Raw genomic sequence first — 13,468 nt, forward strand, 5'->3', positions numbered from 1 at the left:
AGCACTGACAAAGGAGTAAACAATCCTTCAGCTTACCAGTATATGTAAAAAAGACACTGACAAAATGGAAAATAATATTTTTTTTATGATAAATTAATCCTATTATTTCCTCATTGCTCCGGAAAAGCGAAAAGCTAGACACTATTTACTAATCAATCCTTTATTCTTTTTTTCAAGGATTCCTTTTACTGCAATTCAACACTGTTTACTTTGTAAGTAAGAAAACGGTAAAACTTAGTCACGGAAGAACCCTCAATGCCTGTGTCCCTTGCTTTCTCTCTCCCTGCGCTTTAACTCCTCTTTGTAGCAGTATGAACAGTAATTTTCGGTCTCAGGACGACCATAAAAGGAACAGTTCTCCTTCTTACAGCGGTTCTGCTGGATAGAATATATTGGGCAAACTGTGCTTCTGCCTTGATTTTTATCATTGTTCAACCAGGTCTGAGGAGCATCCTCATCAGCATATTCTAAGCAGTCTCTAATATCGCCAGTATTGAAGCCATTTGTGTATGTCTGAGACTTGTGTTCCGTAGGCATGGCATAGCTGAGCGATTCCACCGTGTTCACTGTGCGGATACCGGATATCCGGGCTGGGCTGTAACTCTGAGAAGACAGGGATCGGTTTTGTTGGGGATAGGTGGCACAGGTCTTTAAGGTGCCAACCACTGGCTTGTAGGTATCATCTTGGAAGCTCGATGGCTTGGAGTTGACATCATGCAAATGGATGACACTTTGCCTTTGAACGGGTGGCGTATGGCTATAGTGGGCAGATACCGGAATGGGTCCACTTTTCTTAGCACCATTACTAGGTGAAGAAAATGACCCAGGAGTGGGACTAGTGCGATCTTTAAATTTTAAAACCAGTTGAGTTGTATGGCTTTGAGGCAAGACGGGTGATGCCCTATCCTGAGGAGATGTTTCTGGTTTTTCTTTTGAATATGCTTCCGGCTCCAGTTTCCTACTAGATGACCCATTCAGTGCAGCCTTTTTCTCAGCATCCTTTCTTTTCTGTTCCTGTTCTGCATTGAAACGCTCCTGTGCACTGGTCAGGTAATAGCCTATCATCTCCTCGTGGAACTGATGCCTGTGACTGGTCAAAAGAAGGCCAGCAAAAATAAACTTCCGTTCACCCTGCATGGCAGCTCTCAAAATATTCAGGCTGAGTTTCACGTCAGTGCTGTACTTCCATGGGTCAGACTGCTTGTCAGAGAAGGACTTAGTGTTCATCTTCTCCGTGGGCGAGTTGCTAGCTCTGTCAGTCGGAGATGGAGTGGTCTTCTCAGAAGGGGAAGTGCTCGCAGACTGTCCAGATTCCTCTTTGCTTCCTTTTCGAGACTTAGACTTCTTCTCTTTGACTTTCTCTATAGCATCACCATTTTTTCCATTCCCTGAATTGGCTCTGCTCATTTTGCCATGCACCAGGCCTCCAAGACCACCCATATTCTTTTTCAGTTTAATTCCCAGGGTTTTACTGAGGCTTCCTATTTTATTGGCTACTGAATCCGTCCTGTTTTTGTCTTTCTCTTTCCTCTGCTTGTCCTTTTCTTTCTCTTTACTGCTTTTGCCATTATTGCCATTGGAATTACTACAAATGGAGTCTCGGTCCGAGTCCATTGAGTCAGCCAGAGACTGAACGTCTTCCCCAGCTGAAGCTGTAGGGGATTCTGGTTGAGCCAAAGGGGCCTGCTATGGAAAAGTAATTATAATTAGATACAGCAAAATCACTTGCATACAGAGACTTGGTGCAAAAAAAAAAGAAACCCCAAATCCAATATAGATTTTGACATCAAGTTAAAATGTACTTTTCAATCTATGCACTGACATTTTAGACTGTTTTCTTCACCAAATAAAGCTTAATTGGCTGTGCTGACTATGCATCTTGCCTGTGCCTACAGTAGCTTTTGGCTCATTTCAAGCACAATTGTAGAACAGAGGTCAGTCATTCGGAGGTTCTGTGAAAATCAGTTTCTGAATAGTGGAGAGATGCAGGTTAGCGCTCCTGCCGAGGGGACGGCTGCAGCACAAGCGCCTTGCTCGTGCTGAGCAGCTGAGGGCCTGACGGGAGCCAGGGATCAGCTGCTCTGCAGGGAGCACCTGCAGGACAGGCTGCCCCTTGGCTGGGGGAGACAGGAGCATGGAAAGAACCTGAATATTGTGATGGAAGGGAAATGAGGCTCTGCTGAAAGCTGTGAGGGGGGTGCACCACCCAAACCTGTACCTAGCAATATTTTAAAATTCATCCTGTTCAAAACCCAGCTTATTTAAATTGATTTCTTCAGGTCTCTTGTGCCTGAAAATCAGCAGCACAGTGCACCAGAGCTAAACATCTTACCTGAAATATTAAACATTAAACTTAAGCAAGGAGATTGAGGAATACAATGAGATGTATTAATTCTTATTGGAAACACAAGGCAGATAAAACTGGTGTCAGAATTCAGAGTTCCAATTTATATTTTAGGTAAGGTGATAAAACATGTGTCTTGAAAATGCAATAATGAGGATCCTAGGATACTTTAAAATGTGACTCTGTTCATTTACTTCTGCAAAACTTAGTATTGCTTTCAGGTACCATGAATCTAAAATCTGCTAGAGATAAATATGAAACATTTAACTAACCATAATGATTCAGAGAAATAAAAAAATAAAAAAAAAAAAGCAAAAACCAATGGAGATGTATATACTTCCAGTATAGAAATGTATGCCTGCTTCTTGTCCCAGGCTACTTAAATATCCTCCCTCTGTCTGGAATCCCTGAGCACGCACCACCCCATCGGGAGCAGAGCTGTTACCCCCCACTGGCCAAGGGAGATGATTGCTACAGTGACCTGACCATGCTCATGGGCCAAGTGTGAAGCAGGGAGAGGTAACCCAGGTCCCACAAGTTTCAGGCTCACAGCTCACAACTACAGGACCATTTGCCTCTCCTTTTTCTGATGTGGCAGCTACCACCGTGGAAACTGCAGAAAAATGGATTTTTCCCCTCTTGCAGCTTGTTAAATGCTTTCTCCTTTTGTGTTCTGTTCCTCCTTTCAAATCCCATCTGTGTAGGCTTTCTAAATCTCCTCCATCCTCTCCTAGCAACCTTTTGCCTACAGACTAACCCCTGTATCTATTTGATGTAATTTGCAGAGAAATTTGTAGCTAAGTGCCAGCTGGGCGTGGTTCTAAAATCGCTTTCTGAAAGTATCGGGGCTCCAGTTCAGCACCAGTGTGTCCTTTTGTCAGCCGCTCCAAACTGGGAGCTCTCCAGAGGTGCAAATGTGTTCTCAGAAAGGACTTGGGATTGGTGACCATTAGGAGAGCAAGCCAAAGTTCTGAGAAAACAATGGCAAAGAGAGGTCTATATTAAGGTTTTTCTGAACTACACAGACTACTGAAATAAGTAACAGAAAGATTAAACTAGAAAATATATTTCATAATGGAGTACAAGTTGCAAAAATATGCAAGCAACTGTGCTATTAAAACAAATAACTAGAAAAATCTGTAAGCCCACTTGCAATGACAGTGAGCTGTGAGTGACCTGTCCCTGCTGGTGGGACAGGAGTGTTTCCAGGCAGCTGGCCAGTTGGGGCAGCCCTACCCTCACACCACCCTGCTGTGCCTTCTGTCTCTCGTCTTGTTTAGACCGTGGGGGAAGTGCACCTTACCCGTGTCTCAGATGGTATGCGTATCCACGTTACATTCATATAGCTGTGTAGTAGATTAAGCTTTGCCTCAAGAGACAGAATCAAACTAAGGATGAAAAAAAGAAGGGAACAGTCAAAAGCAGCCTGAGAGAAAAACCAAAACTTCTTAACAGGGAGAGATGTAACAGCAGCCTGAATAGTGACGGTCAGCTGGGACCCACTCATGTCTTCTCTCGTGAAACCAGAGAACATGAACAAAGCCCTCCCTGTTAGCAGTTCTCCCAATACTTCAATCAAGCATGGCTCAAGACATTTTACTGCTTACACTAAAGTTACAGAAAGGTCTTACTTGGCCAGTCTGGTGTTATCATTGTCATCTTTTCCCCACTCCCAGTCTTTCCCAGGATCGACCGCAAAGTGCAAAGGCAGTAACTTGTGTTCCGAGTCAGTCAGGGGGATCACCGCTGAAGCAGAGAAGAAACAAGGAGTGGGGTGGGGAGAACAAAAACAACAAAAAAATGATTTAGCTGTGAAAAGCAGCACAACTGGTTGAAGGAAGAGGGCAGAATTTGAGCGTACTGCAGAATTGTCTCATCCAGAGCACCACAAATGGTTTATACTGGGCTCCATTTCCCTAGTTTGATGTTCGTACAACAGGAGAAGGAGAGGTTAATACAAAGATTGCTCCTAGAATGAAATATAGTTGCCTCTGGAGGAGAGGACACCTCTGGGAGAACATCATGGCCATTTTGTAATGCATGATAAACATTTCCTGGAGTCAGAGCCATTAAAATAGCAGAAAGCAATAGACAGTTGAAATATTCCTGCCTGTCTCTCACACAGATGCACATACTTGTTAATTATTTTGTCTCTTCACTTTAGTACCTTTTGTTTTCCACTATCAAGGAAAAAAAAAATAATATTGCTAACAGCATTAAGAAACAAAGCAAAACACAGTTACAGTGATTTTTGACTCAAACTGTGGATTAATGTAATTGAGAAGCACAGCTCAACCTATATATGGGTTAAGAGGTCAGTCTGAGGCGCATCTTGAGTGCAGTGAAAAGACCATTACTGCTGGTGTATCCCAGAATTGCTGTCAAGCTGTTTTGGCTCTTCTGTCGTTTCCCCTCCCTGCTAGAGCTCTGCCTTCTGACACATTTCTTAATGACTCTGCTTTACACTCAGCTTGCAGGGACCGCACTCTGATTTTACACAGTGCCTGTCATTCATCACCAGCAAGAAACCAAGAGACAAACACTGTCAGCTTTAATTAAAGCCAGCAATTTGCTTCCATTTCATTAGAAAAAAAAAGTAAAAGCCATTGAGGGACTGGGTGGGATCCTCAGCCTGGCAGAGGTCACTGCTGCTCCTCTGACAATCAATCCAGCAATTTCATTTTCTATACTAGAACCCTGGAGGACTTTGCCCTGGTATTCATACCAGCAAAGCCAAGCACCAACAAAACCTGGAGAAATCACCCAAACATCATGGCACTGAATTACTGAAAACTGATTGCATTTGTTTATTTGCTGTTTATGATCTTTTCTGCAGTTCAGAAAACATGTTCTCAAAACAAAGGTACAGCATTTTTGGTTAAATATTGTTCCCCACCCAGCAGAATGCAAGAAGTTTAATCTGCATTGTAGATGAACACAGTGAAAGCAGTATTTGGTTCAGACAGTTTGACAACAACTGCAGAAAGTATATATATATATATATATATATATGTATATAAAAATTCATCTTCGCAGACTGGAAATTAAAAGGTCAAACCTCTACAAATTTCATGGAAATGTTGCCCCCTACTGCTTATAGTAGGTAATTATTGAAATATTTTTTACGTATTAACTGCAAATGTAGTATAGAACAGCTGGAGATCAATCAACTTGAGTTGCACATACTGCTGTAAGATGCAAGCACAGAAATTAATATTATAAGAAAATTTAGCTCCTTAAAGAAACTCAATGTGAAAAAGTAGCAGAGTCAAAGTCAGTCTGGTAGCAGCTGAGCTTACAGGTACAGCCTGGCACAGAACTGGGACTGTCATCCTGAGGCAGGCGATACTGGGAAGCCTGGACCAAAGAACTGTCAGAAAGGTGAATCAGTCTCTTTGGGATGTAAAGCTCCGAAAGTCAACTTGAGTTTCTTTTCTAAGGACAACTTGAAACTAACTAGGTTTTGGGTAGTTCAATAAATAATCATTTTCATAGACAGATTTAAAGGAATCCTTTTTAAAGCTGGCTGTTTCTACTGATACTGAAAATATTCCTATTAACAATGTTGAGTGATAATTTTATTAAAATCTTAGTATCTAAGAACAAAACAAACCTTAGAGCTGATGTCACTGTTGTCTTAACTGATGTACACATTATGACATGTACAGTCTCCATCTTCACACAGAAATTTATTAACTATTATTTTTCAACTCTAAGTTGAATGAGTACTCCTCCTATGGGATATTCTGGTATGAAGCACTACCATCTTCACACAAAAAGTATCTCCTAAAGTAACAGCGTTTTAAAATTCTCTTTACTGCAAGAGATTTCTTCTCTCAGGGAATTCTGTTTGATAGCTAGGGTTTCTCATAGGATTTCCCCATATTCTAGACAGAGAAGTTTTTTAATGTTAGGCCTGCCAGCAGGATCCATCACATTCATTTTGAAAGCAAACCCCACAGCTTGTGGCACCTTCCTGACACCCAGCCACATCAGAGTTCGCAGCTTTGGTGCAGTAGTTTGGTTACACTTGGTTTTGGACGCTCTAGCTGAAACCACACTGTTTGAAACACAGTCTACAAATCCTAATGCCAACAGATGGGATACGCCAAAAAGAACAGCGGCTGTTTAGTCCATGGCAGTTTCAAGACACACAGTGAGGACTTTCATGCCATCTCTCAGCTGGGCACGTTCCCTTCTATGCTGTGAAGTCACAGTGTTTCTCAGCACTCATCTTCATGCTTCACGTGTCTTTATAAATCTTTTATAAAGAAGAACACTTTAACTATTTCTGAAAATACTGGTAAAATAAAATGCTGACAGAGATACTGACATATTGCTGTCAAAAACCACTGCCACACCTCTCACATGATTGTGGGCAGGCACGTCACTGCTGACTGGCTGCCAAAGCACAGGAGTGTGCAGAGCTCTGAGTTCAGTGAAGCAGTCCTAGGGGCAGCTGAGAAATGGTCCTTATTTTCCATAAACAAAGATAAAAAACATCTCCATAAGTATAGTATTTATAGGCTTTTAATCAGATGTTGTGGATTTCAAAACAAGAGAGACTTTGGTGACCATCAGAATTGCCAGCTGGTAGAAAGAAGACATGTCAAAACATCTTTTAAATCCTCTCCAGACAAGAGGATGTTAGTATGTTTTCTCTCTTCATATGCATTTATAGTAGTGCTCAAAATAACGTGACGAACAACTATGTGCCAAAGCAGAACTCAGGCATTCAAATGAGCATGTATTTGACCACACATATTTCACAAATATAGGATATTCTGTCTCCTCTCCAAGACAGCTTCTCAGCAGCTTTAACGTATGTACTTACATGCAGTAGTTCAGAGAGCTTCAGATGCTGCTCTTGACATCTGTTTACAAGGTTAGACTATGAATACTGCAAGTTATGAACAGTCTGGCTATCAGAGATGCTCCTTTTAAGAAGCTGTAGCTCTAAGCTCTCAGCTACATTCTGTTGGTTCAAAATCTGGACACATACTGTGGTACCTGTGCCATTGTTTTGTAACTCTTAACAATTGTGGCTCTCTCTGTGCCAAAGCTGCCAACATCTCTATGCTGACAAGGTACAAAAAACAGGCATTATTAGAGCATCCTTGTGCCAACCTATTTCCTGTCACAGCATTTGAAGAACAATAGCAATTCTGTGTTAGCTGTTCGACTGCTGCAGGCTCTAACAGCAACCAGCTTGGCAGCTGAAACCTAAAGCATTCCCTTCATCCCAGACTTAATGCCCAGTGCTCTCTGCTGTTCCACAGAATTTAAGACGGTGTATTCAAGGCCCTGTAGTAAAACACATAAAAATGGATCATACGAAACAAATCCTAGTTTGAATACAGCCTTTGTATTTCACCTGGTTTCACAGGTTTGGTGGGTGGCAGTTATCCTATCTGCAACGTTATGGCAGAGATAGTTAAGTTCTCTGCATTCAATCAGGTTATTTATGCACATAGGCTCTTGTAAGACCTGAGATAATGAAGTACAGTATGAAGGCAGGCATTCATTTCATGCCTGAAATAAATGAGGTTACTGTCAGTCTACTGATACTGTTCTGGTCCCAATTGTTAGGAAGGAAGAAATGGACTCTGCCTACTCCAGAAATTGTCTTGTTTCACCAGCAACAGAACTCAGACCTAAAAAGGATCAAGACTAAAGACATGGAGGTACATTTTACAAGGCAAGTCTACAATTTGTAACACAGACATAGATGCAGGAGCTGCTAACTTAATAGCAATGCTGACATCACAGCCCTGGCTGCAACGCATCAGTAACCACCAACAGTGAAACAGTGTCCTCTAAAAGGCTCTCCAAAACTCTGTCGTATTCATTCCACATTATTGCATTAAAATGGTATGAATTTGCTTTGCAGACTTTAGTTTCTCACACGGTATTTCACATCATACCTCAGCGTTCTGCTTTGGAAATGGTTCCTGTGTGAAAAGCATTTTCCTGGAGGCTGCTCTTCTACAAATTGAGGGCTGGAAGGCAGCTGCAATGTCCCACCGTACAACGCAAAGGCCAGAACTATTGCCAAGCACCTACCTACAAACCCCTGAAATAGCTACATGCCACTGAAGGCTGAATAGCTGGATTGGACAGAATTCCCCATTGAATATCTGACATATAGATCAACCTTTTTTTTTTCCATTACTGTCTTACGATTCAGTCTCCTCTTCACCAGCACAAAGTTTGCCAAAACCACTTTCTAGAGTGTTTACCATCTCACACAACCTCATGTAAAACCTCTCATCTCCTTCCACGAAGGATGACTTAACTGGATGTCAAATTCTTGCATGAAGATGTCTACAACAAAATCTGTTGTTCAAGAGTTTATTTCCTCCTTTGCATCGTTTTAATGGATGACTTTCTCTCTACTTCGCACAGCTGCAACATACTGGCTGTCTCATAAGCATGGAAAATGGCCAACACATCTAAAATCAGATTAAATGCACACAGAGTTAGGGAATTAAATGAAGGATATTTAGTTGTCTCTAAACTACTGTCTAGGAAGGAGGACTAAAGGAAATTCACACTCAATAACCAGCACACATTTCATGTTTACTTTACAGGTATATGCATGCATAAAGGATTTAAAATACCTTTGCAGTGTCATGAGAAAAAAGAAAAAAAAACCAACAAAACCAACCAACCAACAAACCCCAAACAAACAAACTCCAACAACCAAAAAACCGCAACAAAACAAACCAACCAGAAACAGGAGGACTCGTACCTAACAGCAACACTCCACTGAATTCTTTTAAAGTCTCACCAAATTTTTGGCAAAACACTTTTCCCCTCCCCACAAAAGGAGCAGAGAGATAGAGATTCATCTCACAGCTTTCTGTTATTAAGCAAATAGGTCTCTCAAATAAGGGCAGTTTTAGGCAGCTCCTAGGCTACTGATGCAGGAACAAATCCAGTCCTGAAGCTCTTGTCACTCCTAATCCCATATCCAGGAAGCTCAAACTTGACACAGAAATATCTGGTCAGGTTTTGCTGTCACTGTTCCGAAGTAAAACAGAAGACAGCAAGATGATAAGATAAAAACGTTTCAACTAAATGCTTTTAAATGAGAAAAGCGCATTGAGTGCACTAGGAGAGAGATTTTTCCATTACATGAGTTTTCAGCAGTAATCCGGCTCACACTTAATCTTCTAAACACTTCACTAACCCAAATTAACAAAGGCCTTCAAGAACCCAGAAGCACAGTAGGTAACTATGAATATACCTATTTACACATATGGAACTGACAGAAAAGGTTTAAGTGGCAAAGACAGACAGTGACAGCACGAGGATTAAGACTGAAGAGTTCCTGGCTCCCAGCCTTGTGATTAGACCACGTAGGCTTCTAAGAAGGCAGCAACAGAACTTAGTGGATATCATTTTCTTTCTGATAAATACACCTAGAGGAAGAAGAAAGTACTTTGTGCATTGTATTCAACATATACCCTTGGGCTGCTGTGTTGATAGCATACCTTGTTCTCTCTGTTGATCTTTTTGTTCCATGGAAACAAGAGCAGAGAAATGGGCCTGATCATAGGCTAGCACAAGAGGTGAGCAATGGCATCTGTTAGGTAGAACTTCAAGTGGCAAATAAATTCCTCCAAATGGTATCGGTGCAAATGCTGCAAAGAAAACAGAGATTTTTGTTTTCTTAACTATGTCAAAGAACAGACAATGTTGGTTCTACTGTATGTATCAATTGTGCTGCATCATTTTCAGAGCTCCAGGGGAACAGCGTAAAGTGGAGTAATCAGTGCAGAAAATACTCATAACAACAGGTAAAATTTCATTATAAAAGTGTCAGAAAATATACTAAGAAAAATGAAGAAAACATTGTGCTTCTACGTATGTTTTCCTTGACCTAATTGTTTACTAGTAAAGATATTAAGGTCTTATAAGAAAATCTTGACAACTAACACATATGTATGCAGATTTGCACCTTCCTGTAATACTGCTAGGTAGGAGAATATTTTCTAATAATCAGCAGTAAATACAATATCGGTTCACTTGGTAACATGCTCTGCTCGTGCCTTGCATTAATGAATTTGTATTAAAAACACTCCAAACATGTTTATAGTCCATACACACATCATCACACACATCACATATGTATATATAATAATGATAAGGAAAGATCAAGAAAATTCTACAAGCACAGTTTGAATGGGATGCTGCATCGCTAAGGGGAAAACTCTTTTAAAAGACTCTACAAGTGATATATATAAATTATGGGAAACAGCAAATTCAGGCAGAAAAGTTCTCCCAACATACTTGCTTCTGACCAATTATTTTTCCTTTGCTGTGAAAATATGAATCCTTATTGCTGAAATATTTCAAAAATGAGCATAGGGAAGAAGTAAACCCAAACAATGCCGTTTCTACTAGAGACCTTTTCTTTGAAGAGGTCTGCTGTGTCCAGACTTTGAGACAATGAACGGTATTGTTTTTGAGGCATAAATCTACATTTTGATGAGTCTCTCCAAACTTGACCAAGTTATTAGTCTTTTTGAAAACCTGTACTTTGTACACACAACAAACTGGGGTGACTGGATCATTCTGATCCAGCAGTGAGGAAAACACTGGGATCATTGTGACAGAATCAGATTGGGTCAAGAAGAAATTGTGGGGGAGGATAATTTGGGCTAGGAAAGGTTATGGGGAAATGAAGCAACAGTGATGGAGTCTGTGAGAGCAGACAGCAATCATACAACCGTTACTTGTGGTTCACCCTTTGAATGGAAACTGAAATTACCCAGCATTTTCCTGTGGAATTTAAATTCTGTAAACTCCACCAGGTATTTAACATCCCCCCCTTAAATGACCCAAGCATGCTCCTTTAGTTAAGTAGCATACTATCATTAATTAGTATTCCATTAGTTCATGGTAAAAAGTGAGAGAGATTAATTTACTCATCCAAGTCCTGGCCAGCCAGCTCTCCAGCTGCCTTCGCACAGGGATCTAATATACTTGTGCTACATGTGCAAACTGGATAAAACATTCTGGAAACTTTAGAATGAGAGGCTGCAAAGGAGTTAGTAAAAAAAAAAAAAAAAAAAAAGACAAGACATACATATTCAAAATTCAATTTTTCAAAGTCGTATTAGATTGATTTAGGCAGAGTTTTATGGGTTACCAAAATAATACAGTAAAATTAGAACCTTGTTAACCTAGACCAGAAAGAAATGTATTGTGTTCTGTAATTCGGAGGTTATTATGTTAATTGTAAATATCTAGGATAAACAGATTTTGAGTGAGACTTACATAATTATCCTGTATGTTTTACTTTTATGTAATAGAAATGGATTATCATTCTGCTCCTCCCTTCTATTTTTATTTGTTTTTTCCCAGATAAAAGCTGCAGCTATCCCATAACACTCTGATAAGCTACAGCTGCCTCTTTTGTTTGTGATAGTTTACAACTGATTCAATTTCCATAGGTGCATAAATTCCTAATGAAAAACTCTTACCTTCTCCCCCTGAGTCTCGTAACATTGTGTCTGCTACTACAACAATAGGTCTTCTCAAAATATGGGCTAAGACAAAAACATGGAACTCTTCTAAGCTCTCATACACAGGATCTTCTGAATTATCGACTCTGGAAGACACAGCATTGAAACTTTTTGAACCAACTTGAAGCAATCATTAAGACTTTAGTGAACCGACGCATCGTAGCAGCTCTTTCTTCTTTCTTGTCACTCATATTCCCTCTTTTCTGAAACATATATTCTGATTATTGAAATAGATAACATGAGAAATTGGAAAGGAGAATACATTTTTGGAAATGAAATGTTTTCCCTTGCAGATTCCACACTAGTTTAGTCTGCAAAACTCATTTACTGTCTGATACTGTTTGGTAGCCTAGTGGGAGTACAAAATATAATTCTTAGCCAAGCTCCTGGTGTAAATCTGCTTTTGTCACAAACATCATTTCATGTAACACCCTTGGCACATACACTCTAGAATGAGAGCTAAGTGTTCTAGTTCCTCTAAACAAAATACAGGTGAGTCTACCTTGGTAATGTAAGAAACACTGATACCAGCTTGAGTAGGAGGAATTCAGCTTACAAAGGTGTCAAGTTTTTCTTAATACCAAAACATATTTTTTTAAGATGAGGAGGGGTTTTCCTATTAGATTTTCCAATGAGATGAATGTCACCTACTTTCAGACATCTAAAATCAGAAGTCTAAGCATTTCACCTTCACTGCCTCTACAATAACTTTAAAGAGTTATTTCTTCCTTTCAAATTGTTGATACCGTTATGAATATACATACTGGAAAAATAATGTATTAAATTCATTATCTGTATTTGGTGAAAATACCTTTGAACATCTAGTTCTCCAAAACATGGGTATTAAATAGTGATATGCTGACGGTAAGGTGGTTTGTGTCAAAACCATGATAATTAGTGTTGACTTCGAAAGGCGGCCAAAATGAATAAATTACCTACTGAAAAGAATTTGACAAAGAGGAGTGTACACTATATGAATAAAAAAGCAAAACCAAACGGAGCCATCCAAGACATATGTGGGATGATTTGGGCAGTTTCTGTTTTATTCATAATCTGACGTCTGAAAGGCATAAGCAATGACAGAAGACAAAGAAAAGCTGAACAACAGGATGTCTGTTACAAAAAGAGAACTGGTTGTGACAAGAATATCAGAGAAAACTCATGTTAGATTACATAATTACTACTAACTGGAAGAACATAAAGACATTTAGGAAAGCCAAAAATGTGTACAGAACATAGAGCAAGACCTGCAATTTTTTCATGTCAGTACTGAAAAGTTATAAAGCACCAAGGGAACCAATCCCTGTCAGATTTATCTGCAGCATATATGTCTACTCTCAATAACATCAAGTGTCAGGAATTCAAATTTAAGAACACGAATCAATAGCATTAAACCGCCACATATATAGAGAGAAGCAAATACTTAGAATATAATTTATGGACTAAAATAATTAAAATTCCTTAAAATATATCTGTGCTATCCTATTCATCTGACTACATTACTCTTATTTTCCCAATACATACAAATTTCAAAAAACATTTTTATTCATATATGAATGGACAAACACAATTGCACATTCCAGATGCAGCA

The 13,468-nt window shown here is 39.7% G+C and overlaps 1 protein-coding gene across 1 annotated transcript in view; it reads right to left on the reverse strand.

Moving 5' to 3' along the window:
* Positions 1 to 252: 252 nt before the first annotated feature.
* The window catches only part of OTUD7A (OTU deubiquitinase 7A), a gene marked incomplete at its 3' end in the record, with an annotated part of 48,709 nt that continues 35,493 nt past the window's right edge, over positions 253 to 13,468 (reverse strand). Inside the window, exons 8-12 of the mRNA XM_080351403.1 lie at positions 11,836 to 11,963; positions 9,841 to 9,990; positions 3,976 to 4,090; positions 3,648 to 3,732; positions 253 to 1,686 (exon numbers count right to left, since the gene is read on the reverse strand). Coding sequence (XP_080207529.1) covers positions 253 to 1,686; positions 3,648 to 3,732; positions 3,976 to 4,090; positions 9,841 to 9,990; positions 11,836 to 11,963 — 1,912 coding nt within the window. The remainder of the gene's footprint in view (positions 1,687 to 3,647; positions 3,733 to 3,975; positions 4,091 to 9,840; positions 9,991 to 11,835; positions 11,964 to 13,468) is intronic.

The sequence above is a fragment of the Nesoenas mayeri genome, assembly GCF_963082525.1.
Source record: "Nesoenas mayeri genome assembly, chromosome: 11".
NCBI classification, from domain to species: Eukaryota; Metazoa; Chordata; class Aves; order Columbiformes; family Columbidae; genus Nesoenas; species Nesoenas mayeri.